General features: G+C 38.7%; 3 protein-coding genes across 3 annotated transcripts in view; 2 read left to right on the forward strand and 1 right to left on the reverse strand.

Annotated features, from left to right (window-relative positions):
- Positions 1-1,746: 1,746 nt before the first annotated feature.
- LOC108669946 lies at positions 1,747-4,149 on the forward strand. The gene is made up of 3 exons (XM_018157392.2): positions 1,747-2,541; positions 3,246-3,420; positions 3,918-4,149. The coding sequence occupies exons 1-3, from the start codon at positions 2,377-2,379 to the stop codon at positions 4,049-4,051; spliced, it is 474 nt and encodes a 157-aa protein (XP_018012881.1). The 5' UTR covers positions 1,747-2,376; the 3' UTR covers positions 4,052-4,149.
- Positions 4,150-6,484: 2,335 nt separating this feature from the next.
- On the forward strand, positions 6,485-15,272 carry LOC108669948 (dopamine beta-hydroxylase-like). The gene is made up of 13 exons (XM_018157394.2): positions 6,485-7,109; positions 7,395-7,792; positions 8,328-8,474; positions 8,718-8,876; positions 9,263-9,364; positions 9,691-9,789; positions 10,574-10,672; positions 10,840-10,924; positions 11,392-11,558; positions 12,190-12,372; positions 12,766-12,953; positions 13,782-13,913; positions 14,565-15,272. Exons 1-13 carry the CDS (start codon positions 6,620-6,622, stop codon positions 14,680-14,682), a joined length of 2,367 nt encoding a protein of 788 aa, XP_018012883.1. The 5' UTR covers positions 6,485-6,619; the 3' UTR covers positions 14,683-15,272.
- LOC108669947 (calcium-activated chloride channel regulator 1) overlaps positions 14,963-25,008 on the reverse strand; it is a 38,986-nt gene continuing 28,940 nt past the window's right edge. The window contains exons 3-7 of the mRNA XM_018157393.2: positions 24,443-24,702; positions 20,594-20,715; positions 19,784-19,892; positions 18,311-19,433; positions 14,963-18,105 (exon numbers count right to left, since the gene is read on the reverse strand). Coding sequence (XP_018012882.1) covers positions 16,721-18,105; positions 18,311-19,433; positions 19,784-19,892; positions 20,594-20,715; positions 24,443-24,702 — 2,999 coding nt within the window. The 3' untranslated portion in view covers positions 14,963-16,720. The remainder of the gene's footprint in view (positions 18,106-18,310; positions 19,434-19,783; positions 19,893-20,593; positions 20,716-24,442; positions 24,703-25,008) is intronic.

Consider the following 25,008-nt stretch of genomic DNA (forward strand, 5'->3'; position numbering starts at 1 on the left):
CGTGACTGTAGACTATTGCATTGATGGGGTGTCATGCCAGTAACGTTACCTATCTCAATTATTTCTTTTTTTCACTGATTTTCATGATCTTTATGTCAACGTGAATTGAGATTTATTTGTTTTATTTTATTTACGCTCTGTGATTTGTTTAACTATACTATGTTACTTCGGATAAATTAACGAATGGAATTATATTATTAAGAAATTTTTAGCTAAAATCTACTACTGTCAACAGGTTAAATCAATTGCGAATTCTCATGTATGGTCTCTACACTTGCTGAGGAGCCCGATTCTGAGGTATTCACCATTAAGCTAATGAAATTTTCTTTTCTATTTTTAAAACTTAGAATCATTAACTATAATTTTTTCTAGTTTTCCATCTAGCGAACCGATCTTTAACTGATTTCTCCTGGATTTAAAATTGTCATCTTCCTACGAGGTTTATAATATTGAGACTCATCGAATCGTAGGTTGGATTTTTCGTCATTCATTCGTATGCATCAATTCCTATTATAATTTTTTTTGTATAAATAACAAATTTTCCCGGTAGAATTTATATGTCAGTAATATAGTTTAATATTTTACCTTTAGATATTAGGGATTTGAGAGGCTGTGAGTCTATCATCACCTTTCAGTGCCGCTCATTTGTTTGCTTAAAGTCGATGCTTTCCCAGATAAAAATTGCTGGCCCCGTCCGGCAGTGAATAGAAGCAGTCACTACCGCATTACTGCCATTCTCTGCCGTCATCACGCTACAAGCGCCTTCTGGGTGCCACAGTACCGCCGTGTGGCCGCTGCCGACAAATACAGCTCGGTCCTCACTATTTCACTGCAGAACTGCAGGCAGCTCCGAACACGCCGAGCAAATGCACTGAACAGCGCCTTCTCGCTGCCTCAACGCAGGCAGTGTGGAGGCATCGCAACAACGCCATGAGTTCGGCATGCGGCCTACCGCAGTTAAATCGAACGAAGGATGGCGCTGTGAATTTATAAATTTGTAGCTCGCAGGAGCGCGTTAATGAATAGCTTTATTTTCTAAATCGTTCAAGATTGGTATCAATTTAATAAAGTTTCGTACAATGAAAAATCATCCCAAAAATTAACCCCTAATATTATAGTCTAAGAAGTGTCCAATTCATCCCATACGGCCGCGTTCATTAGACCAAAATCGTTTCGATTTGTTTGTTCAACACTCGTATAAAGTTGTAAAATATAGACTTTGTTGTAATTTAATATCATAATAATTAATTTACGACGTACAACATGTTCTGTATAAGTCAGGATTGAACGAGTGCAGGCTGCCATGAGTCACGAGAATTACAACTAAAATATGAACTTTGCTGTAATTTAATATGAAATACCTATTTTAGGATCTAAAAATGTCCTAAATTTTCAAATAACTCCCATTCCATTCATCTACCTACGAAGTTTCACGTAAAATACATCGAATTGGAACTGTTCTAAACAACGATTGAACGAGTGCCGGCTGCCATGAGTCACGAGAATTACAACTAAAATATGAACTTTGCTGTAATTCAATATGAAATACATATTTTAGGACCTAAAATGTCCTAAATTTTCAAATAACTCCCATTCCATTCATTTACCTACGAAGTTTCACGTAAAATACATCGAATTGCACCCGTTTTAAACGACGTTTGAACTCGTTCAAACGTCGACTGGTTCAAACGGCTGCGTGAGTCACACGACTTTCGTCTCATTACTTACCGGCCGCAGTCCGCTCTGTGCTGGCAACGTAGATAGTTGTTGAAATAATGTTGTTGTTGCATCTATATTCCATTTAAAATTCGTTCCAAAGTTCAGCTCTGGTTAATTTAAACCCAGATAATTCTTTGAAAAAATAATTAACAATGTTCCAGATATTTCAATGGTGTGTCTAGTGGTGTGAAAGTAAAGCTGATGCGATACCGGAAACAATTAGGTATGTGTGAGTTCGCTTAGTCAGAAATCCGTTGACGGATTTGAAATCCGTTGACGTTGAAATCCGCCTTCCTCTTGATGGACGAAGCATACCTGGTGATGGAGGAATTCCCTCTGGTGATGGACTACACCTTCTTCGTGATGGACGAAGCTCTCCTGATGACGGACGAAGCCCTCCTGGTGATCGCAAACGTCTTCCTATTGATGGAATAAGCCCTTCTGATGATGGACAAAGTCCTCCTGATGATGAATAAAGCCCTCCTGGTGATGGGCACCACCTTTTTAATCGCCAAAGCGGTATTGATGATGGACAGGACCTACAAGATGATAGTCGATACATCCACGAGTCGAGAAGCCACCTTAATGAAAAATCTAGCTCTCCCAACATGAAAAAAAATTAGTTCTATTGAAATTAAGAGCATTCTCAAAGAATTAATGAAGTCAAATGTTCTTGCGGAAGAAAATAACCTGCTTTTGAAAGATCTGCGAAAACGAAATCAGATTTCAAATTCAAAGCCTGCTTCACCCTCGCTTATCCCAGCGCCAGCGGCTGCTAGCACTATTGAGGAGCTTGACGAGCTACTCTCATCCACGAACATAGTAAGTGTACTAAGTGGTACTATTTTCTCGCTTATATATCGACTTGTTTCCGCTAGAAATAAATTTTAACAGTTTGCCATGACACGATTGATCAAGGCAAGAGAAAACGTCACTGAACTGGAATCGTTTACGCTGGCGCATGTATATAATATTGTCAGTTGTCTATTGTGGACATTATGTGTTACCAACAAGATCAGGAACTAACCTTGTGTGTGAATGTCTTGCATAGAATAGTTTAATGTTAAGTTAAACATTTGAATCATTTGAATGAGATTTGACATCACTCGATGCAATTTAATTGAATTTATTTGGTGCTACTTTCCATGGTGCATATACTTGCGAGGTATAGAAAACTTTTTTGTGACGTGTCGCGATCTGATTCTCTATGACTCAATAGCGGACATCAATGCATGATAAATAATTCAACATATTCGATCTATTATGATGATATTAAATTTTTGATTTCTCAGTTAACCCAATAGGCCTACCTTTCTTCTGGCCTTCACTGTTTTCATTTTTTCATACCATGTCATTTGCTTGACAACTAATTTCTTGTAGTGTTGATTACTAAGCGCTATTACTAAATTTAGATAGATTAAACAAATATGCAAACATTGGCGTTCTTTTCAATTATGAATAATTGATGTCGTTACCTTATGCTCATTGTTACCTAAAATATTCGTGTGATATTTTTTATTTCACAGACTCGGTACCTGGCTCAGTGTGAGGAACCTTCAGTTGGCTCTACATTGAGACGAATGCTCAAGAGTCTTCTGACGCGCGAACTTGCCATGCAAATGTCCTGTACTGGGTTGAACAGCAAGCGGCAAAAGACCAAGATAGCATTCAAGACTCATGGCGCTTACACAATGATCTTGCGTAAGTTTGACCTGATAAAAGGCAATAGTTATAAAAAAATTCCCTCCCATGTATCTAGTATTATCAAATGTTAGCTGCCACTATATTTTTATTTTGAATTATAACAATCCGTGAAGGTTACGAATATTACTTATATAGTCTAGTATAATATTGTCGACGTCAATGAATTTGACCTGTCGCCGAATATTGCAATGTTCCTGACTTATCTTCTGAAGACCCTATAACGGGTTATTCGACCAGATACATATATCCAAAACTTACGGTGGAGCTAAGTAGCTGCTGAACAACCACCAATTTGTAAGGTGGTACGCATTTCTTGTCGATGCATATATAGCCCTCTGTACAGCTTTATCTAGTCGGTTCTTGAACGCGTTCATACTAGGAGAGCTTACGACGCCAGCTGTGAGTTTGTTCCACATGTTGGTGGAGCGAGAAGAAGTGCTGTCTCAGGGAGGAGTTACACCGCAGTTTTTTCATAAACGATTCTTATTCTCCAGGTGCGCTGAGCTTGACATCACCGTCACACTGGTCAATTCGTGGTAGACCACACGACCATGAATATTCTGCGCAACGCTGGCGACTGGAATGGCCACCGAGGGAAGAGACACGTCGACACTGCATGACTACCTAACCCCAGTGCGCTCTGGCTTCTTTTCTGCTGAAGCTGGAGATCTCTTGCAAAAGAGCATGAATCTTCTTAATGAGTGACTGCCCTCTGATTAAATCTAACGGTAATCCAGCTAATCATTATTAACCTCATTAGAAAAAAATTAGTTCATGCGATCATTGTTGATTCTATCAAAGAACATTTTCATTGTAGCAAAATGTTAGAAAATTAGGTTTGAGCTCAACATTATTTATTTAAATTGATACGACAAGAATCACGTATCCTGATCAGTAGTTAGTATTCAATATCTGAAGCAAGTTCAAGATGCTGATAGGATCAGAATTTTAGTCATTATTCACGATGCGACGACGTAATTAGAACGGAGACACGCGACGTACAATGTCCTAATTGCAATATTTTAGTATAAGTAGAACTGCAGCCCTGTGGTGCATGCTCACTGCAAGTAATATGTTTAACAGGTGTTTGTTTGGCGTTCGTAAGATTGTTTATTGTAAAAGAACGTGGGTGTGTTAGTTGATTCACTTATTACCGGAATTATGTAATACATGCATTAAATTAATTCGCTAATACTCGTCAACACACCCATCATTTATGCAATTGAACATTCAACGAACGCCTAACTTACGCTTGTATGACATATTACGATCTGTGGGCAGGCGCCGCAGGGCTGCTTTTTTTTAAATAAATACAAGAATCGGCCGTATTAAGGCCGCTGCCTACACGGCCCTGATACGGAGCCCGCATGCAGTCAAGCATCACGGAGTGCGCCACGTGGCTTGCGAGCTGGCGCCGCTCGCTGCCGCTGCTATCGAGTCATCGCCAGGCCGAGGCAGCGATCCACTGCCAGCGAGTGGCCCCTAATATGGCCCCAAAATGGTCCTTCCATCAGCGCCAGGCCGCTAATGCGGCACCCACGCGACTGCCGATTGGCATGAGGCCGTAGCTGATGTTGGCACTAATTTTTATTTGGGTTAAACGCCTTGATAAATCAATAATTATGTTAATAATTATTATAGAGATACCGAAATTTAGTATGAAGGTGCAAAGCTACAAGATTTGATCTAAAAATCTTCAATCCTATTTGACTGAAATGCTAATTTATTCTTCAATAATTTTTAGTAGAATTTTTAAAATTTTGTTTCCTGCTTTGGAAATAAAATTAACATGAAAATGTATATATGATTTAATTATCGTATGCCTAATGAATATCACTTTTTAATTTTCCTTTGCAATTAAACAAGTCAATAATTTAACGTTTCCAGAATCCATCGTTAATTAGCGTAATGAATTCACAGGGCTTCCCATCGAATAATTTAAAGGTTTGGCGTTTAATCGAAACAATAACATTGTGGAGCAGAAAACATTGCGGTGTTCGGTTTCGGCAATCTTATGTTCCATTCTATCGTATGGTGCCCCAGCGTCTCTTTGAGTACATGATGGTTGACTGCTCAATGACATTGAAATTCGTCCTAATGAGCAAACATTTCCAACAGTGTCAACAAAAATATATTTTGAATGAAACTTCAAGCAACTCGTATTTAATACGAATTTTGAAATAAAAATTAGGAGCGAAGCATGCGTCTGAATATTGATGTGCGAATCATTTTCGCAAACTTCGCAGCAATGAAACGGTTGTCCCAATATGCCTCACCGCACATACAATAAATCATACGTCAACTACTAGCGGTCGAAGAAAATCAAATTCAAGTATTGAACTGATTCGTTCAAAATCAGCGATCGATCATGACAGTGAAATTTCGTATAATTTGTTTTCTAATGTGAATTTATAATTAGTTATGATTCGCAATACGTATTCTGTAAGGTATTTTCGGCATGAGCGGGCACAACTGCGGTTGTGGATGAAGAACGTACTGGCACGATTTCGTAAAAGAACTGCGTCTGGCATCACTGGAATTCCAAAAGACCTTAATTGCATTCCAGGACGTCCAGAAGCCGCCAAGAACCTCATTTGATTGAACTTCCAGTGATGAAATTCTCTCGCCGCACATGGCCTGAATGTCCACGACTCACTCATAGAAAGACCATTAAGAATTCGTTCATTTCAAAGGTCGCTAGAATACAGCACGTGGAAGCTATTGCGCAATGATTATTATCTAATTTCTCGGTCTCGAACCTCTCAAAAGGAATGAGAACTTTTTTGTGATTCATACTTTTTAAAGATTTACTCCTGAGAATTAGAAATGAAAATTTATTTTAATGTGTGTGAAATTTTTTGCGATTATTGAACTACAAGGACTCGTACGTTGTATCGTACGAATAAAAGTCAAATATGGCTGGCATTTTTTATTAATTCACTAACTAAGTATACTGTAGTCCCTGCATCGCGTGAGCTTGATAAACGTTACCTAGATATTAATTGAATGTCCGTTTTTCATTTTGTCAAATCGAATATTAATATCGGTTAATAGTTTTAAATTCTGTAGTGAACTTACAGAATCGCACTGCGCATGGCACCACATAAGCGAGGTTGGGTCTCGAGACTCAGACCTGCCCTCAGCTCCGAATTTTTAGGACTGTCCCTCGTCCGCACCATGCAGTCTCTGTCGCACCATGACCACAGCCAGGGCTCACTGGCCAACTCTGGCCCTCGTTGGGGTGGCGATGTTTGTGCACTTCCTTTATTCAAAAAGCACTGATGCATCTATGTCACATGCCCATCCTCACCAACATCAGTTTCCGTTGCCAAGACGGTTCCAGTATTTGAATGACCCGGAACTTGAATTAGAGGAAATTGATCTTCCACAGAAACGTATCGAAAATTCTCCCTTACAGAGAATCAATGATGCAATTCTTGATGGTGAAGTGGATGCACGAGACAAAAGGAATGAAGATGAAGATAATCCTCATCTCGAACTAGGCCCTGACGCGGAACTGGGGGAGAATTTAGCTTTGAGTTACCTGAGACCTTTTCTCAGCCTATATTCGTCGATAACGTCAGGAGGTTTCTTCAAGAAGCAGAACAGTGACATCGTAAACAATACAAGCACACCCAGAAAGAAGCTCCCACTCAGAAAATATGAAAGAAATCCCGTCCCATTTGGTAAGTCCTAAATTAATGGTGCTCAGCATATAAAAAATGAAAGATGAGCGTCAAAGATAAATGGAACAGTCTTTGGTTCCGATGTGTCTATTTTCTAATGTCGGAGCAGTCGATACAATATTTGTTTCTTTTCATTTTGAAACTCCAGATGTGTACACAGACGTAATTTGTTTTTTTGACATTCATCATGCTGTCATTTTAGTCTACGCTTTCCTTTTCGTTAGTCATAAGAACACTATGATTATGCCATAAACTGAATTAATAAACATTGTTGTACATTTTTAGGCCCAATCTACGACATCAACCTGGACCAAAACGACACCCATCATTTTTTCTGGCGTCTGTATGCGTCAAAAAGTAAATCTTCTGATGCTCAACAAGAATCCGACTCTCAAGAAATCCTGGGTGGTAACAGGAAAAGTTTATGGGACGCCAGTGTGTCTGGAAAAACAACTTTTGGGAATCTTAACAGGCGCCAAAACTTTCAGTCGGCAAAACTCTTGCCTGATCTTGGCGAAAACCCCCAAGATGAGCCAACAGTAGTTGGGGTTCGATGCGAGGTGCACAGCAGGGGTACGGCGACTAAGCCCTGGCTAGCGATTGGGTTCTCTGACAGAGGACAGATGACGGGAGCAGATCTCTGTGTTTTTTGGACTGACTGGCGGGACCAGGTGCAGTTCCAGGTATGTACGCATGCGAGGTTTGTAATTGAACACATTTTTGTATTACTCTAACAAAGTTTGGGGTCCACCTAGGCTTCGGCCGAACAATCGCTACGTTCAGCGCTAAGCTGCTTGGCGCTGAATCTCCCTTCCAACTTTATAGTTGCCTGAGAGTAAGACGGGTTTTCCGAACCGAGTCATACCGAATTGTTGCACTGAGCAGGGCAGTCGAGCCCGCCTCAAAATTAGGTTAGGTTAATTGCTCTGTTAATATTTTCAAATAAATTTGGATGTCGAATTTATCAACTATTTGTAAAAAAAATTCCTGTGTATAGTAATTCATTATGGTTATGAGCTTTGAAATTTAAAGCTCATAAGAAATAATCGAAAATTTATAGATTAAATGTTTTTTCATTCACGGTTGAACGTTTACAGGGGAGAAAAAGTGTCGAAGAAAGACTAAAATTATCCACAAAGGGGACTCATAAAGCTGGAATCAAAATTGTTAAGTAAAAAAAAACAAGTAATGGAATTAACTCTACTTAATTTCGCACAGAATGCATTTGTTGACGAGCACGGCAGGATGGTGATAAGCGGAGACAACATTTGCCGAAATTTCCGTTTTGGCCGCCAACGCGAACTCATAAAATTTACTTTCTATCGTGAACTGGACACCTGCTCGCCCGGTCACTACGTCATTGAAGTAATTAAAAAAACAAACTCCAGTCTAACTTAACCTTACCTTACCACGATGCAGTTTGAATTATTATTAATTGGTTAAACGATTGTAGCTATATCATAGCGACAATTGTTTCTATGAATAATTTATATATAAATGAAATAATTTTATACGTTATTTATATTATCATGCATTTAATTATCATAATAAACTATTCAATTGCAATAAAAAAAGACGTTCTGATGTGCATCAAATTTTTGCCCGCAGCGTGGAACAACTCACCTAGTGTGGTCGTACGGAGCTGGTCCCCTGTACCAGCTGTCCGGGGTACTCGCAGCTGGTGACGAGACGGGACACGTTATGGTTGAGTTATTGAAGCCACCTGTCGGGCCTCCGTCTAATGTCAAGTCGTACAAGGAAATAAAAGTAGGAATCTGATGCGAATATCTTTCAATGTGTCCTTGAGAAAGCTTTGCCATTGTGTCCTCGATTGATTTTTTTTCGAAAATTTATTGAATTTGAAATTTTTATATTTTTCAATGTGTCCTTGAGAAGGATTTGATTTATGGTATATGCCATAAATCAAATCCTTGTAAAAATAAATCCATAAATCAAATCCTTGTAAAATAGCCATTGTAATGAAAATATACGCACTTATAAGTTGATTATCATACACACATAAGTTGCCGAAGTGGGATAAAATATTGGTAGGTATAGTACTTTGGAAATAGAATGGTGTTTATTGAATACATTTTTATTTTGCATAACATTTACGATAATTCAGAATTCTTGACGTCTGTACGTTTTTTAAGATTGCAGCGAAATCAGTGTCGGTGCCAGCTGAAGAAACTACTTACTGGTGCTCCGTGCAGAAGCTTCCACCGTATTTTGCAGACAAGCACCACATTCTTCACGTAATTTACCCGTTTCTATGATCTTGGGTTGGAATATTTAAATTGTTATGAGAATAAGAAATGGTATGATAGCATTCAATTCATTTTGAACTTCACACGTTTAGTTTTTCCAAAAATGAATACATTACTTTCAAATTTTTTAATAACATAATATGGTAACATAATTTCTTGGGTTTCAATTCCGAGAGTTGATCAGTGGTGCTCATTAGTTTTGAAATTTCACTCAAGTCACTTATTGCTGGAAATGTTGTTATCAAAAATAGACAAAACTACATTAAAATTGATTTCCAACATCGTAATTATTTTCAAATAACTGATGTGCACAGTACCAACCTGGCATCCAGTCTGGCAACGAAGACATCGTCCATCACATGGAAGTCTTCCACTGCGAGTTTACCCCCGACAAAGAAGTTCCTCTCTATCAGGTCAAACTCCAAATTTCATTGCGTTTACGACAAAGTTGATCGTATATAAGTACTTATATCATTAGTCTGCCTATATCGCAAGTTCACAAGGAATTTAAAAGCAAAGAAAACGCCAAGAAAATTCACCATATCGATATTGAAAACGTTTCGGAGTCCAGCTCCATCATCAGTTCGACTAAACTAAAAATGAATAAAATCACTTTAAAAGTCAAAATTCAAAGACAGACATAAAACCTAAACAAGACCTAACATTTTATCGAAATAAACAGGACTAGTTATGAACAACTTAGTCCTAGGGGTGCGACAAGAAGTCCTGTTTATTTCGATAAAATGTTAGGTCTTGTTTAGGTTTTATGTCTGTCTTTGAATTTTGACTTTTAAAGTGATTTTATTCATTTTTAGTTTAGTCGAACTGATGATGGAGCTGGACTCCGAAACGTTTTCAATATCGATATGGTGAATTTTCTTAGCGTTTTGTTTGCTTTTAAATTCCTTGTTCGACAAAGTTGAGCTATAATACTGGAATTCTGTGAGGTTAAAAGTCGTAGATTTTTAAACGCGAGAAATTTCGCTCAAATGTGGATAGTAATTGATTACGTACTCCTTCACTCTTGATGGACTTTCTGGAGCATTTTGTTCTTCTAATTGTTCGTAACCCTACCGGGATAAAAAATATTACAGTACTTAAAACTCCATATGCGTTACCATGCATGATAATAACAAACAAAATAACTAATAACAATTATTAATAATTAAAATAATACGAGCATTATTTTTGCTTCAGGGCCTTTGCCATGACTCCAAGCGGCCTCCAGAAATCGACGTTTGTAAACGGGTTCTTGCAGCTTGGGCTATGGGCGCTAATTCTTTTACGTACCCGGCAGTAAGTGATGTAATTAATACCTACCTTTAAAGTCTTTTAACCGCATTACCCTGAAGATTACCCAAAGTATAAATTGCATTGCTTAAAAATGATCTTAGATAGGAATAAAACGTGCATATATTAGAAATAATGAAGTTATAGTTATTCAAATATTTTTCATTTTCCAGGAAGCGGGTTTACCGCTGGGCGGTCCAGATTTCAATCCCTTCGTGATGCTGGAAGTTCATTATAACAACCCTGGAAAAATGGAAGGTGAGCTTTGCGACTTGAATGCAGTCTTTTAATTTTATTAAATTTTGCATGGAGAAGAATATCATCGCTGCTACTGGAAAATATTAGAAATACTAATATTGAATCAGTTATACAAACTGGTTTTTAAATGAAGTAAAAAGCTGCAAATAAATGCAAGAAAAGGGGGGGGGATGTAACGCTAATCCAAAGGAGAATAAACACTTGAAGATATTTAAAGACAACGTATACACTTTGTTCACGATATAATTTATATTATATCGTTATATTAGAGACAATATTAATTTCATTACACTGGACAGAACATAACATAAATCGGTAGCCTGTTGGTAGCTACAGTTTGTGATTGAAATAAATTTCTCTCGTGTCGAAACAAAGTCAAAGATTAATAAAGTTCGCGATTAACAACCACTGCCATGCAAAGTTCCACTTGAAATTAACGAATTTAACTAAGGAATAAAATCCCTCAGGTCGCGTCGACAGTTCTGGCATGGTGTTGACTTATACTCAGGACCTTCGACCACACGACGCCTCCATCATGGAACTGGGTTTAGAGTACACGGAAAAAATGGCCATACCGCCTCATGTGGTCTCCTTCAACCTGTCAGGATACTGCATCCCGGAGTGTACTGCCCTCGTGAGGAGAGAGTTTGATCAGAGTTCGGGATGCAAATTTTAGGGCATTCATCCGCGTATGGGACATTCATCCGCTTATAGGGCATTCATCCGCGTATGGGACATTCATCCGCTTATAGGGCATTCATCCGCTTATAGAGCATTCATACGCTGATAGTTCATTCATCCGCTTATAGGGCATTCATCCGCTTATAGGGAATTTATCCGCTTATAAGGCATTCATCCGCTTATAGGGAATTCATCCGCTTATAGGGCATTCATCCGCTTATAGGGCATTCATCCGCTTATAGGGCATTCGTCCGCTTATAGGGAATTCATCCGCTTATAGGGAATTCATCCGCAATTCTGTCTATAAGTCGATCACTCTCGACCTTTTTCACTTCGTTTGTTTTACTCTTTGACTTCTGAAGATAACTCTAGCTACCATAACTTCAGATTCGAGTAGCAGTGCCGTCGGTTAATTTATCTGTACGCAACACGTTCCACTGTTCTATCGAATTTAATAAGAGAAGTTCAATCACAACTCATGGTGATTCTGGAGATTCAAGTGGAACTGTTATTTACAAGTTGTGTGTAAATTCTTAGTTCAAATCTAGGTACTAATTTAAATTAAATATATTTTTCTATTCCAGAGCATACCACCTGAGGGGATTTACATATTTGGGTCTCAATTGCACACCCACCTTACGGGTGTTCGTGTTTGGGTGAAGCACTACAGAGAGGGCAGAGAACTCCCAGAAATGAACAGAGACAACCACTTCTCCACACACTTCCAAGAGATACGTCGGCTTCCGAGACTCGTGCAAATCAAACCGGTGAGGAACGTAAATGCTTCCTGAAGTTAATAGCTAATCATGTGACTTAGCGCCATAAGCGTTCAAATGTGTCGGTATACAAGCTTCCTTTTACTTTCACTATAATGGTTTTTGAGTTGAATAACCCAGTAAACGAGTGATGCGTTGAAGCCTTCTAAACCATCGAAATGTAGAATTAAATACTGTTGGTTGTATTCATTTTGAATATTTTTTTTACTTCTAAATCCTTTTCTTTTTCTCTAAAAGTGCTCTGTAGCTCTGAAGTTTCATTAATCCATCCTTAAACTTTTGCGATATAACTTTTTTTTTATCGTTCGTACACTTAACGCAAGAAAATATCGGTCATACTTGAACTTATATGAATAATTATCATTCGTTTTCCACTGTACCAAGGGTGACAGTTTGGTGACAACGTGCGAGTACTCAACCCTGGACCGCGACAATGCAACCACTGGTGGATTTGCAATTAGTGACGAGATGTGCGTCACTTACGTCCACTACTTCCCTAAAATTGATCTTGAAGTGTGCAAGTCTTCTGTTGACACGAAGGCTCTACATCAATACTTTCAATTCTTGAATAAGTGGGTAATAAATATTAATGTTTCTTTTAGTGGAAAGATGCTTTGAGGATAATTATTTGGCCACCATTAAACTGATTCCATGGTAATAAATACAATAAGTGAAAAAACTGATTCCGTGGTAATAAATACAGGTACAAAATAAGCATGTACTTCAACCATCAGTGGACAGCAAAGACCAACTTGACTTATTGAATAATTGAGTTCTTGAGATTTAGCGGTGAGCTAGTTCTGAGCTCGCATTTGCAACTGCTTTAAATAACGTGTGAATTAATCTTGCTCCATATGTTACGTAAGCACAGTTCCAAGGTACAACAATCGCTGACTGTGTATTATATTCAAATGAGAGTGTGTTTTGCATACTTGAATGAGAGTTATTCAGTGCTGAGTAATTTTTTTATTCATTCATCTCGTGAATAGCTCGCCTTAAATGAAATTATAATTATAACCATTTAATTCTTACTGAATTAACGAGGGGTTCGGGGTCACAAGCTCATGTTGAGGGTGGCTTTAGTAATCTCGAATCTAGACTACTTTAGCCCAGCAATGACCCAGTCATTATGCTACCGCTTTTTTCGTCTACTTTTGTCAATTCATTTTTTCCTTCCTCTTTCTGACCATTTCGTGCAACTAATTGCTTTCTCCATTCATCATTAGTGCCATCTATATACTATATACAGAGAACTAGGTATATCTATATACATATAGTTAGCATGAATTATCCATTGATACGAAAATAATGGCGTTTATATCTGAAATCTGAAAATAATAGCACTTATAAAATTCACTTAAAACGTAAATTTGAGCGTTTCACTTTCCTGTCATTCCAAGGTACGAGTTACAGAAAACGTCTCCGACGCGAGACTGGAGGGGAAACTACAATTCGATCGACTGGACGCCGCTACGAGCCAAATTTCTGGGAGATTTTTACGACACTGCCCCAATATCCATGCAGTGCAACAAGTGAGTTGCTGTATACAAATATATAGAAACAATTTTCACGACCAAAAATGAAAACTTACCGTACGTGAAAGTCTGACGTTCATAATCAAGTGTTATAACCTTTTGCACACTTAACTCCCGCACATTTACTTGAATTTGAACGAACTTTAATCGGTACAACTGAACACAGTGTGATTGATACACACGTATGGCTAGTGTTATTAGAATTGTTTTCAATTCAATACGGTGCGAATTAATTGATTCATGTTCTAGTCCAGTTCGCACCGCGGTTCTCATATTCACTTCCAATGGAGCACTGGAAATTGAATAAAAGATTATAATTGAACATCAGTGGATAATTTTTTCATTATTTAAATTAAATCGGCTGAGTTTAAGTTCATAGGACACTGGTACAGCTGAATCAATTTAAAACGCTGAGGGATAAATTTTCACGATAGTGGCGTGGGAATTTGACTTCAAGAATCGTGTAAATTTTTTTGCGATCAAGTGTAGTTGGGCCGAATTTTTCCTTTCTTATGTTTCAAAAACATCTTGAAAGAATTTTTTAAAACGAGACTTCAATTTTAAATGAGACGTCAATTAGAAATATGCGGGTACAAGTTTTTTTTTAAATTCTCCTCTACTCTCCAACATATTTTATTTGATTTCCAGATCCACCGGAAGTCGTTTCCCCGGCTACTGGGACCAAATCCCCATCCCCATGATTGTCGAAGAATTGCCACCGCCGCCGAACAACTGTGGAAATTTCGTCCTTAGTGGAGCTCACTAAGATTTGAAGAGACGCGAGTAGATGGGATTAACCGATACAATTCCATTCAACGTTAAGATATTTCGCGCTATTTCCTTAACAAAAATAGAAGTTATGGAAGTCGATTGCGCATGTAATGATCTGATATACGACAATTTAGATTAATTCAAACAGTTTGAAGGCCGATACACATTAATCGTCTAAACTGGTTATCTAGTAACTTTCTTATGAAACTTAATAATGAAAATTCAAGTAATCCCACGATTATACAATAAGTTTGAAGGCATGAATAATAAATGGATATTGTCAATAATATTATTTATTTATTATAAATGTACACGAAAGTAGAAAAGTGTATTCACACGTACACAACAGTAATACATAACAAAACTGTACAACACATAGAATTGGAACAGAGACCATGCAAAATTTGTGACGGGATTTCATTAATAGACCCAATATGAACGACTTACTTGAATTATAAATTCAAATAACATTTTGATATTAAATATCGTTTGAAAGAGTTCTTGTGAGAGCACACGCATGAAATGTACTAATTACATCGTTTAATAAACTGTGCATGAATATTTACCATCATCCAATGCAAACAAGTTCGTTAAAATGATGAGGCTAATTTCACAACAAAAATCAAATTCAGATTGAGAATCAGTCCAAATATAATTACTACAAACTTTACATAAGTACAATTGAAATATTCTTAAGACACTGCTCACGATAAGAATCTATTCGTATTTTGTTCAGAGTTCTTCAAGATTATAGACCACTGCAGGACGGAGTGACTAGAACGCGCTCGCCTTCGATGCACGAACAACTTAGACTAAAAAGACTACGATGAAATTTTGCAAATAATAAGGAATTTTAATACAATAGAATTGTGCAGTGAAATAATATCTACGGGAACTATTTTCGGCAAAGAAATGCAATGACATTCAATTTTTTCTGTGAAATAATATCTACGGGAACTATTATCGGCAATTGAAAAATGCAATGACATTCAAATCACAGATGGAAATTGAAGCGAGTTAAAACTTATTATTCACGAAACATTTCGCTTAATATTAAGCTGTTGATTATGAATAACTGAAATACATAAGGTGTCACTATTACAAGACTTGCAAACCGAGACGTTTTACTAGAAGTTAAATTGAGGATTCCACCAAGTCATTCTTTAGTGTAAGCTGAACGTGAAGAAGGCCAAACATGAGTTCCAGTCCTGCCTTGATCATTTAAGGGTTGAGAAAGAACTGGTAGGATGATGCTATTCGTACGTGATATATCGGAACTACATGGAATTATTTTGAGAAAACACAGACCTGAATAATTTAGAATTTACGAGGCCATCATAAGCCAAAAATCATAAATTGGGAATTATTTTGAGAAAACACAGACCTGATTAATTTAGCTTAGAATTTACGAGGTTATCATAATCCAAAAATCATAGGTTGAATCCAATCAGAAGTCGTAAAATCAGTGTTGACCAGCTTCAGTGTAGACAGATCTCTGAAAAATTTTTTTTAATGGATTCCAGAGAGTCTATTATACTTTATAATCGGCATCATACGAATTTTGAAGACAACTTTTCTATTTCGGTTCCATCTCTGTCTTGGCACGTCGAGATATACACATAGAGTTAAGACAATTACTATTTACATTATTTATACATCGCCTTGATCGCGGTGTCAATAAATATTTGTTCAATAACTCAGTGCAAAGCTGCTCCTGAAGCGATTTTGCATATAGGAATCGCTTACGCGATGAGATCAACAATTTATTATTTTATTAATATTTTTTAACCGTGAAGATTTATGTTTTTGCGTGCGAAATAACATATGACGTAGACTGTACAACATAAACCTATGTCTTCGAGAATGACAAATACATCGTAAGTTTAATTCCATAGCCTAGCCTATGTTCCTAAATCACAATCACGTTGGACTGACTACGTCTTCAAGTCGAAAAGTCAGTCCAAAGGGACGAATTAAGATGCGATGTAATGCCCCTCACATTGAGTGCGCACTCTAAAATTTATACACAATTATTAAACCATTGTAACATTTCGTACCCGCTTCTCGGCGCCAGCCATGGAAGGCGAGCCCGAAGACGAGTCCTGAGAATCGAATTGATAAGGTTCTGGAGAATACATTACTTTGGGCTTGGGCGGAATTGGAGGAGGCACTTTACCAGACCTCAAAGTCGTGTCGTATCCTGGGTACGCTGAATAGCCCGGAGGACCATGAGTACCGGGGATTAAATCGCAAGAGACCGACAAGAAAGACTCGGATGGAGGTGAGCTTACATAAGAGCGGGTTTCGGAAGGAAGAGGATAGCCTTCGTTAGGATACATCTCAGAAGGAGTAGGGTATCCTTCTGTAGGGGTTGGGTAGCTATCAGTGCTTGGAGGAGGGTAGCTATCAGGATAAATCGCATGGCCGTACTGGAAGTGGTTTGGACTGCCGTAGAAGTCGTTGTTAGCAGAGAATCCTGTGTAACTTTTCTTGGTCGAGTCGCTGTGATCAGACGTACCGTCAGATCTTGCTGAAACGCTACCCCTTTTGTTTCCTTGGTGGCTGCTCAGTAATTGGGATGCTGACCAGGATTCAACAGGACGCATGAATTCTTTCTTGATGCTCTCATTAGAGTCTGTCCTGTCAGTGAATTTCTTTTCATCAGGAATGATAACTTGCCCATTGAAAGTGGCAGGAATTTCACCTGCCTTTTTGTTCTTTTTTGGCTTCTGAGCCACGCAAGCACAGTAAGTCAACGCACAGACGACTAATAAGCCAACGACGCACCCAGAAATAATAATGACCAACTTCAAGTTCGTACCAGCCATCAAAGGAGTAGCGCTGCCATCCCGAACTGGGGAAGTGTTGGAGTCCATCAACTCGAAGAACCGAGATGAAGCCGTGGTCGTGGGTGGAGCTGGGATGAAAACGGTCACTAAGTTGCTCAAGGAAGGAGTATTTCCTTCTTCGTCGACAGCGTAGATCCCAACGTAACTGACTGTGTCATAATTGGCCCATTCGATTGTGTGTTGCTGAATAGTAGAAGCCTCCAAAGGAGCGGGCCAATTTTCTAAGAAAGAATATTCGCCATCTTCTAGATCTGGCGTCGGACCAACTTTTACCATGTAGCGATCCGCAGTCCCGTAGTCGAAGTCATTACCAGGAGCCGTCCAAGTAAAAGAAATCTGATTGGTGGTGCCAGGCAAGAATGCCATTCGCAGGTCAACTACGCGTGCAGGAGGAATAGCGTCAACATCTGGGGTTGACGAAATGATGTTCAACACCCCTAGTCGAACGTGTCGAGCGAACGAGTATTGGCCCAAAGTTCCTTCAACGTAAATGGTTACACTGAATTTGCCCGTGGTGAGGTTGGGAACATAGCGAGAGTAAACTCCGTCTCCCGACATCATGTCCGGCCCTGAAAAGTGAATATTCAGATGAGTTATCAGAATAAACTAATTTCGAATAAATTTATCTAGTAAATAATACACAAAGGTGAATAATTTTGGAAAATAATTAATAAACGCTATTTTATAACTAGGAAGTTTAAATAAGTTGCCATAAGCCCATGAACACAAATTGTAAGTGAAGCACATCGTTATAAAAAAATCAGGGCGGCTCACCTAGTAATCCATTGTCCAAGAGAACTATTTCTTTAGGTTTGTGGAGGGTTCCGTTGCTTGCCAAGCCAAGCCGGGTGAGATTAGCAGTAACTCGAGCGCCTTCGACGGGTCCAGCTTCAGTGACCACTTCAGCGAAAATTGCAAGAGGCATGGAAATGTCGGTAGAGTTGACCTCTCCAGTGGGATGGTTGGTCCAGCCTCTAACTTCTATCTGTGAGGATTGACCGTACTGAGGGGAGTACGGCTTTGACGTAACTTGAATGAAGAGTCCTTGATGGGAGTCAGCTTTGTTGTCTACTGAGTACCGCCAAAGACCTGGAGTAACTTGACTGCCTGACAGCTGAACCTTGATCATGTTCATGTTCTCATCTTCATTTTGCATGTTGCTGGTATCGATTACTTGGTTATGAGGACTGATAAGGTGGACAACATTTCCAACATGTCCTACATCATAGAAGAAAATTGCGAAATTTATATTTGAGCTAAGCGAAGGATCGACAAGGAAACTCCCTTCTGACTTTCCTGAACGTCCACCCGGATGTTCAGCCTCGTGGATTTTAACAGGGAGACCTCGCCATCCTGCAACATTGCCTACCGCGTAGTAAAGCGCGTCCAAAAGACCGTAGTACATGCCGACGCGAGAATCTTCACCGATGCCTTCATCTGGTACGATGTAAGACTGACCTCCAGAAATTGCAGTTACATACTCTAGGTTACTTCCAGGAAGCGGGAAACGATCAATTAGAGGATAGATAACAAGGTTCAGAGTAACGCCGGCGTCTTGCAGCATGATTTGAGCTTTAAGCTTATCATGTTCACTGATTGTACTGCTGCCTCCTGTGACGAGAATGATATTACCACCATGACTGCCGCCGTTCTTCTTCAGCAATTCGAGCGACGCTTTCAGGCCACAAAGGACGCATCTCTGTGTCTCTCCAACTACTGATGGATTTCGGGGCAAGGACGATCCAACTTTTTCCCTGATTTCGCTGTCAACGAGAGGAGACACGAAGTGCTTCACCTTCGCCTTGCTATCGAAAACTACGAGGCCAACACGGAAGCCATCGGGGATGTCGTAAGCAACCACTTTCCTCACAGCCTTCCTCATGAAGTCCCAACGTTTCTGAAAGATTTTTAAACGTTATAAAATTATGTTCATAATGGTATCATTGGGAAAATTCACCGAGATTCACATCTTTGACAGCCAAGCTTCATGAAAGCAAAAGTAACGTTAACAAGTCAGATATTAATACGTCGCCAGGAGATTCATCTTTTCTATGCACCATCGACGCCTGTACGAAGTAATTGTAATTGAAGGCTTACAAGGACTCGACAAATTCAGCGTTTGTTTCATATGTTAATTATTTTCCTTGGTATTCCATTAAATCGCAACACACGATATATAAGCACTATTCTAACAATTTAATGTTTGGAAAAAATCTATTTAAATAGTGAATTTTTTCATTTTTGTACCTGTGAGTTCATAACGTTGGTGTCGTCGACGAGGAGCACAATGCGTTTGTTGCGGGGGTGAAGATAGCGTAGCGAGACGAGGCTGTCCACCGCTCGGCCTTCGCTGTTACTGCGCAGGGAATGCGGTGTTATGAACACGGTCGACAACGGGATGGATATTTGGCAACATGAAGCCTTGTAAGTTGTTCAATGAAGGCAAACAATGGACACAGGGAAGGAGTGGATATTTGGCAACATGAACTCTTGTAAGTTGTTCAATGAATGCAAACAATGGACACAGGGAAGGAGTGGATAATTGACAACATAATGCTTTGTAAATTGTTCAATAAATGTACTACAAAATGTAGTGTTAGGCACAAGGTGGATACGAGGATTTAGAGACATCAAGCAGGTGCGTTGTTTATCACAAGCAATAAAAAGAATAACACCTGATCAAGGAAAATCTGACGACCGTCTGAAATATCTCATAACCATGTAATATTGTGAATGATACTAACGCATAGAAGTTTGAAAAGTCTCGGCAATGGTGAAAAGTCTCTGCTTTTCATGAATCACGAAAGTCCTGAACAAATATCGTTCAGGACGTTCATTGTTTGGAATTTGTACACCAGTTTGTCTTGCAGTATTTATCAGTAGTTTAACTCAATCATATTCACTTTCGACTCCTAACGATCAAAGTATCATGAATAAAAATTGCTTCACATAATATTTCTTAATGTGAGATATGCTTTCTTCGTCGTAAGTAGTATTATACTAGGACAGTAATTTACTTAAGACTGAAGAGATTTGCATCCACGAATTTATCATTACCTGGAGTCTTGGAAGTCCTGGCTGGCTCTCATCACCTCCCAAACGCTCTTCCCGTCACACGCGAGGTTATGGCGGGTCGGAACGAAACGGTCATGACTGCCTTCGTCGCAGAGTTCGGTTACCTGCAAATTAAGAATAACATTGTAGTTTTCAGCTAACACTGTTGTTACATTGTCCTGTCACGGGGCAAAAAAAAAAAATGAAACTATCAGCAATACGTGCCAGTTGCTCTCGGTTTACAGATTCTCAATTTTTATTAGACCGATTTTATCTCACAGGGTGAAATAATTTTGCTATCAAAATATTTTTTATATCATTGAAGGAGAAAGTTTGTGGCCCTTAGTAAAATTTTAGTATTTTAGAAGCATTGCTCCTGGTAGAGAAGCTAAATTTGTAATAATATACTAGACTAAGCAAGTTGACATTAAAATATCATGATTGAGTGGGTAATATAAATTATATTGAGCAAGTAAGGCATTGGTTGTAAGATTTCTCAGACATCAGACACCGTGAAGAACTAAACTGCGAATATAATCAACGTCGCCGGCAAAGGCCGCATTATATCCTTAAGAAGCGACAAGAATCATCGCAGGATACAGCGTGATGAAATCAGAGCGTGAATGACTAACATGTCGCCGTCGATCACAGCTGACAACTGGCGTTAGCGCGACCACGTGGAAGCAGACTAGACCAAGGCATCCGTCGTAGTGCTCATTTACGGACAGCTCTAATTTATGATCTACAAAATGTATTAAATAAAAATATTGAAGAGTTTAAATTGAGTCCAAAATTTAAGCAAACATTAGTACAAAATGTTCCGTGATTCGGAATTATGGTCGCGTATTAATGAATAAGTACAGTGAAAGTTGAAGTTCGATGATAGTTTTATGTTTAAACTATTATAAATACTTCTATGAAGCAAATGTTTTTTTTTATATTATATACGTTTTCTGAAACTCGTTTTAAACCTTGACACAAGAAACACCGCTACTACGAATTGAAATGAGCTACTACGAAATGAAATGAGGTTCATTATCTAATAGCGACGGTAAGCTTGATGCTTCAAACACAGCAAGCAAAAGTTAAACAGCTGGATCGCTCTTTGCACCGAAGTCGGAGTGATGCTGCGTACAGCGTTCATACGTAGACAGGACGCTCGGTGCAGTGGAAGAGCGGTAATGACAGAGCCATGAGTCCATCATAAGAACTTGGGACGTGAGACAAGGAGCTATTATAGACCCGAGAAACTGTGTCATGCTCTCGGGGCCTCGGGTTAAATGCTCTTGCGTAGTGGGTTGGGCGGCTGAGGTGTTGTGAGCTCACATCAATGAAAGAGATCATGTATGGCGTATAAACAGCAGGGAAAGTCTGAAGTGACGGGGAAATTGAATTGAGGTCACGAGTGAAACAATTTAGGCCTAAAATATTTGGAATAAAGGAGCATTGCAATATCTTTCTTGCGCTTGCATGATTTACCGAAAGAACAAATCGATCAATTTGCAGATTGCTTTCTGATGAAATAATCAGAATCTATAGGCTATTGTCGATATCAAAGCTTGAACACAGAATTGCGAAAATATATGAATAGAAATCACTGAGGTGATATCAGCCCAGAAGCGACAAGCCACGCGATGTCACACTCCGCGGAAGGTGTGTGCGTGTTGCGGCTGAGACTGAATGAGCGTGCGCATGAAGTGTGACGTCACACACGCGCGCATGCGTGTCATTACGCGCCGTTATCGAAAGAATTAAAGAGCCTACTTCTCGCAGGGAAGCATGAATTATCCTCGCTGAATTAAAGACTTTTCTTGCACTCGGTTGCCCTCGATTTAACTCGTCAACAACGAGCATTGGGACGAGACTTTACGGTCTGACTTCATTGTAATAATGTACATATATTAATAATAAGTAACGTCATTATTAAATTATTGCAATCTCATAGAACATAATAAATCAGATTTAATTTCGCTTGTTCAACTTGTGATAAGAATCGTGATTGGAATAAAAAATGATATTTTGAAATGAGGGTTGATATGTAGTAGTTGAATTCTAAAATTGATTATTATGTTTAGTGTGAAGTAATCTACAAACGTAAACAATTCAGGTTATCGAGCTTTAGGTAGAACCGCGTCTGCTTATAGCCGATTGAAATAAATGCGCTGATGGATTTAACTAAAATACAGTTAGTAAATGTAATTCTTCTAATCATAATATCCACAGTTGGGTAAGATTGTGTATTCAGCAACAGAGTATATTAAAAAAAATCATTAAATGAGATTCTGCCAGCACTAGAGAGACTGCAAGACAATGCCTCGAAAAAAAAAACGCCTAAAAATATATTCCGTTAAAATAAGATTTCGTTGGCATTAGAGAACTTAAGGCAATGCCCAGAACAATCTATTGCCTAAAGAACTAAATCCTGTTAGAATAAGATTCCACACGCAGGTCAATGCCAATGACAATCTAATGCTTAAAAGCGTAAATCCTGTTAAAATAATATTCCACAAGCCGGTCAATGCCAATGACAATATAAAGTTTAAAAGCGCAAATCCTGTTATAATAAGATTCCGTCAATAATATTAAGCCTGTAAGGCAATGCCTGGGATGTAACGGGATACAGCGGAGGGTGTGTGAGACACGGAGCGCGGGCGGGGGGCGGCGAGCCCCGAGTGTCGATGAGAGCTCGTCTTCACATGAACGCAATGAGGGACGCTTGCCTGCCGTCATGCATCGTCTCAGTCTCTGCTTACAAACCACTAAGTCTTTAACGAGCATTTTGTCATTTTAAACATAAGGGATATAAGTTCTTAGGTTTTCACATTTATAAAAAATGTCTTGATTCTTCCAGCGAATTCTCATTCAAAAAGTTCAAGTGTTCCCTGATGAAACGGTATGTATCTGCTTTCGCGCCCCTAAGTCGTCTACGAGGATTTGATCATTTCAAGTAATAAAATATATGTTATTTATATTTTATGTAATTATATTTTAGAGTTAATAAAATATATTAGTATTCAAATGCATGAAAAATGTTTTGATGGCATATCTAGTTCGTAAGGTATTAAAAATATTATTCCAACGAAATGTTATTCGAAAAGTTCAAATGTTTTAATTAACGGTATAATAAAAATGCTGTTGTTTTCATAAATTTCGAACCTATATATACCTCAGTCCATGTATAGATAACATGATGACTTACAGAGAAATTTCCCTTTCCCGTGTCTAAAGAAAAAAAATTCCAAGGTAATTTTTGTTACATTTTTTTTGTTCCTGTTGTAATCTCGGATGTTTTGCGAGTCTTTAACGGGAAATTACCGTCAAAAATAGCGCGATATTTCTCACTATAGAGTCAATAAGCAAGCGCAAGGAAAAAAGGAGGTGTGTGTGGTCGCGCTTGGAGGGAAGCACTTACGACGCAGTGAAGTGTTCGATCATATTAGCTTCGAAGCGCGGCCGCAACTTGAGCGAAATGCAAGCTGATGGTGTACGGTCAAAAAACTGTAACTTAAGGTCTTAATTTGACCATTTAAATTATTATCAGATATGGGCAAGGTGGGAGGCAAATCGCACATGGATATTCTACTTTAAAGAACGTGTTCTGTGATTGAATATTGTTTTTCCAACAAGTCTTGTGTTATAGAACTTACGAAAGAACGGGAGTGAGCTTGGAATATATAATTAATACTACAATGAAAGAGTAGAGTTTACCTTAGAGCTAAAAAGAATTTGAAAGGGAACGTAATATTTAAAGATGGCTTTGGGATTTCGGGTAAACAGCAGACAAGAATATGCCCACAGACCACTTACTTAAATTGAATTAAACTGAACGATATTTAAGATAATAAAACTTACCGATGGGATACGAGGAAAAGCCATGAAAGAGGATGTGAGGCCGGGATTATCTTCCTGCTTGATGTCGAGGTCACATCCTAACTCCTTCGGGTCGCACGTAGACGAGTCAGATTCGACGATGTTTCGGTTGCCGCAAGCGTTAGGCTTCCACTGAGCGTTGCGCGCGCGGTAGTGGGGCGGGTGGAAGGGGTTGCCAACTTCTCCTACCTCTTCGAACACTCCATAGCGATATCGCAGCCACTCGTGGGCCAGAAGCCGGCCTGACAAAGAAAAAAATATTTTAAGAACTTCGAGAAGAAAGTATTTAAACGGTGATAAAAGAACAAAATTCAATATTCTATATTACAAATTAACATTAAAACATAAGAGGCATTTTAAAGCTGTAGAATGAAATTGTAGAATCGTCCAGTTTGGAAGAAGCTGAAGGACGATTTGTGCCCATGATCTATCAATACCGCATATTATGCGGCATATAATATAATTGGATCGGTCTTAAGGTACTATCACACATTTAGGGATTCACTGAACAAATTCAAGAGTAAAATAATCACATCTGAAATTGACCA

Source organism: Hyalella azteca, unplaced genomic scaffold (assembly GCF_000764305.2).
Source record: "Hyalella azteca isolate HAZT.00-mixed unplaced genomic scaffold, Hazt_2.0.2 contig13900, whole genome shotgun sequence".
Lineage (NCBI taxonomy): Eukaryota > Metazoa > Arthropoda > Malacostraca > Amphipoda > Hyalellidae > Hyalella > Hyalella azteca.

Coding starts and splice junctions, on each gene's coding strand:
- LOC108669946 (XM_018157392.2), top strand. CDS start 2,377: ATGAAGTCAAATGTTCTTGCGGAAGAAAATAACCTGCTTTTGAAAGAT. Junction 2,542..3,245: donor TACTCTCATCCACGAACATA/GTAAGTGTACTA, acceptor TTTATTTCACAG/ACTCGGTACCTGGCTCAGTG. Junction 3,421..3,917: donor CGCTTACACAATGATCTTGC/GTAAGTTTGACC, acceptor CTTATTCTCCAG/GTGCGCTGAGCTTGACATCA.
- LOC108669948 (XM_018157394.2), top strand. CDS start 6,620: ATGACCACAGCCAGGGCTCACTGGCCAACTCTGGCCCTCGTTGGGGTG. Junction 7,110..7,394: donor AAGAAATCCCGTCCCATTTG/GTAAGTCCTAAA, acceptor GTACATTTTTAG/GCCCAATCTACGACATCAAC. Junction 12,373..12,765: donor GACTCGTGCAAATCAAACCG/GTGAGGAACGTA, acceptor CACTGTACCAAG/GGTGACAGTTTGGTGACAAC.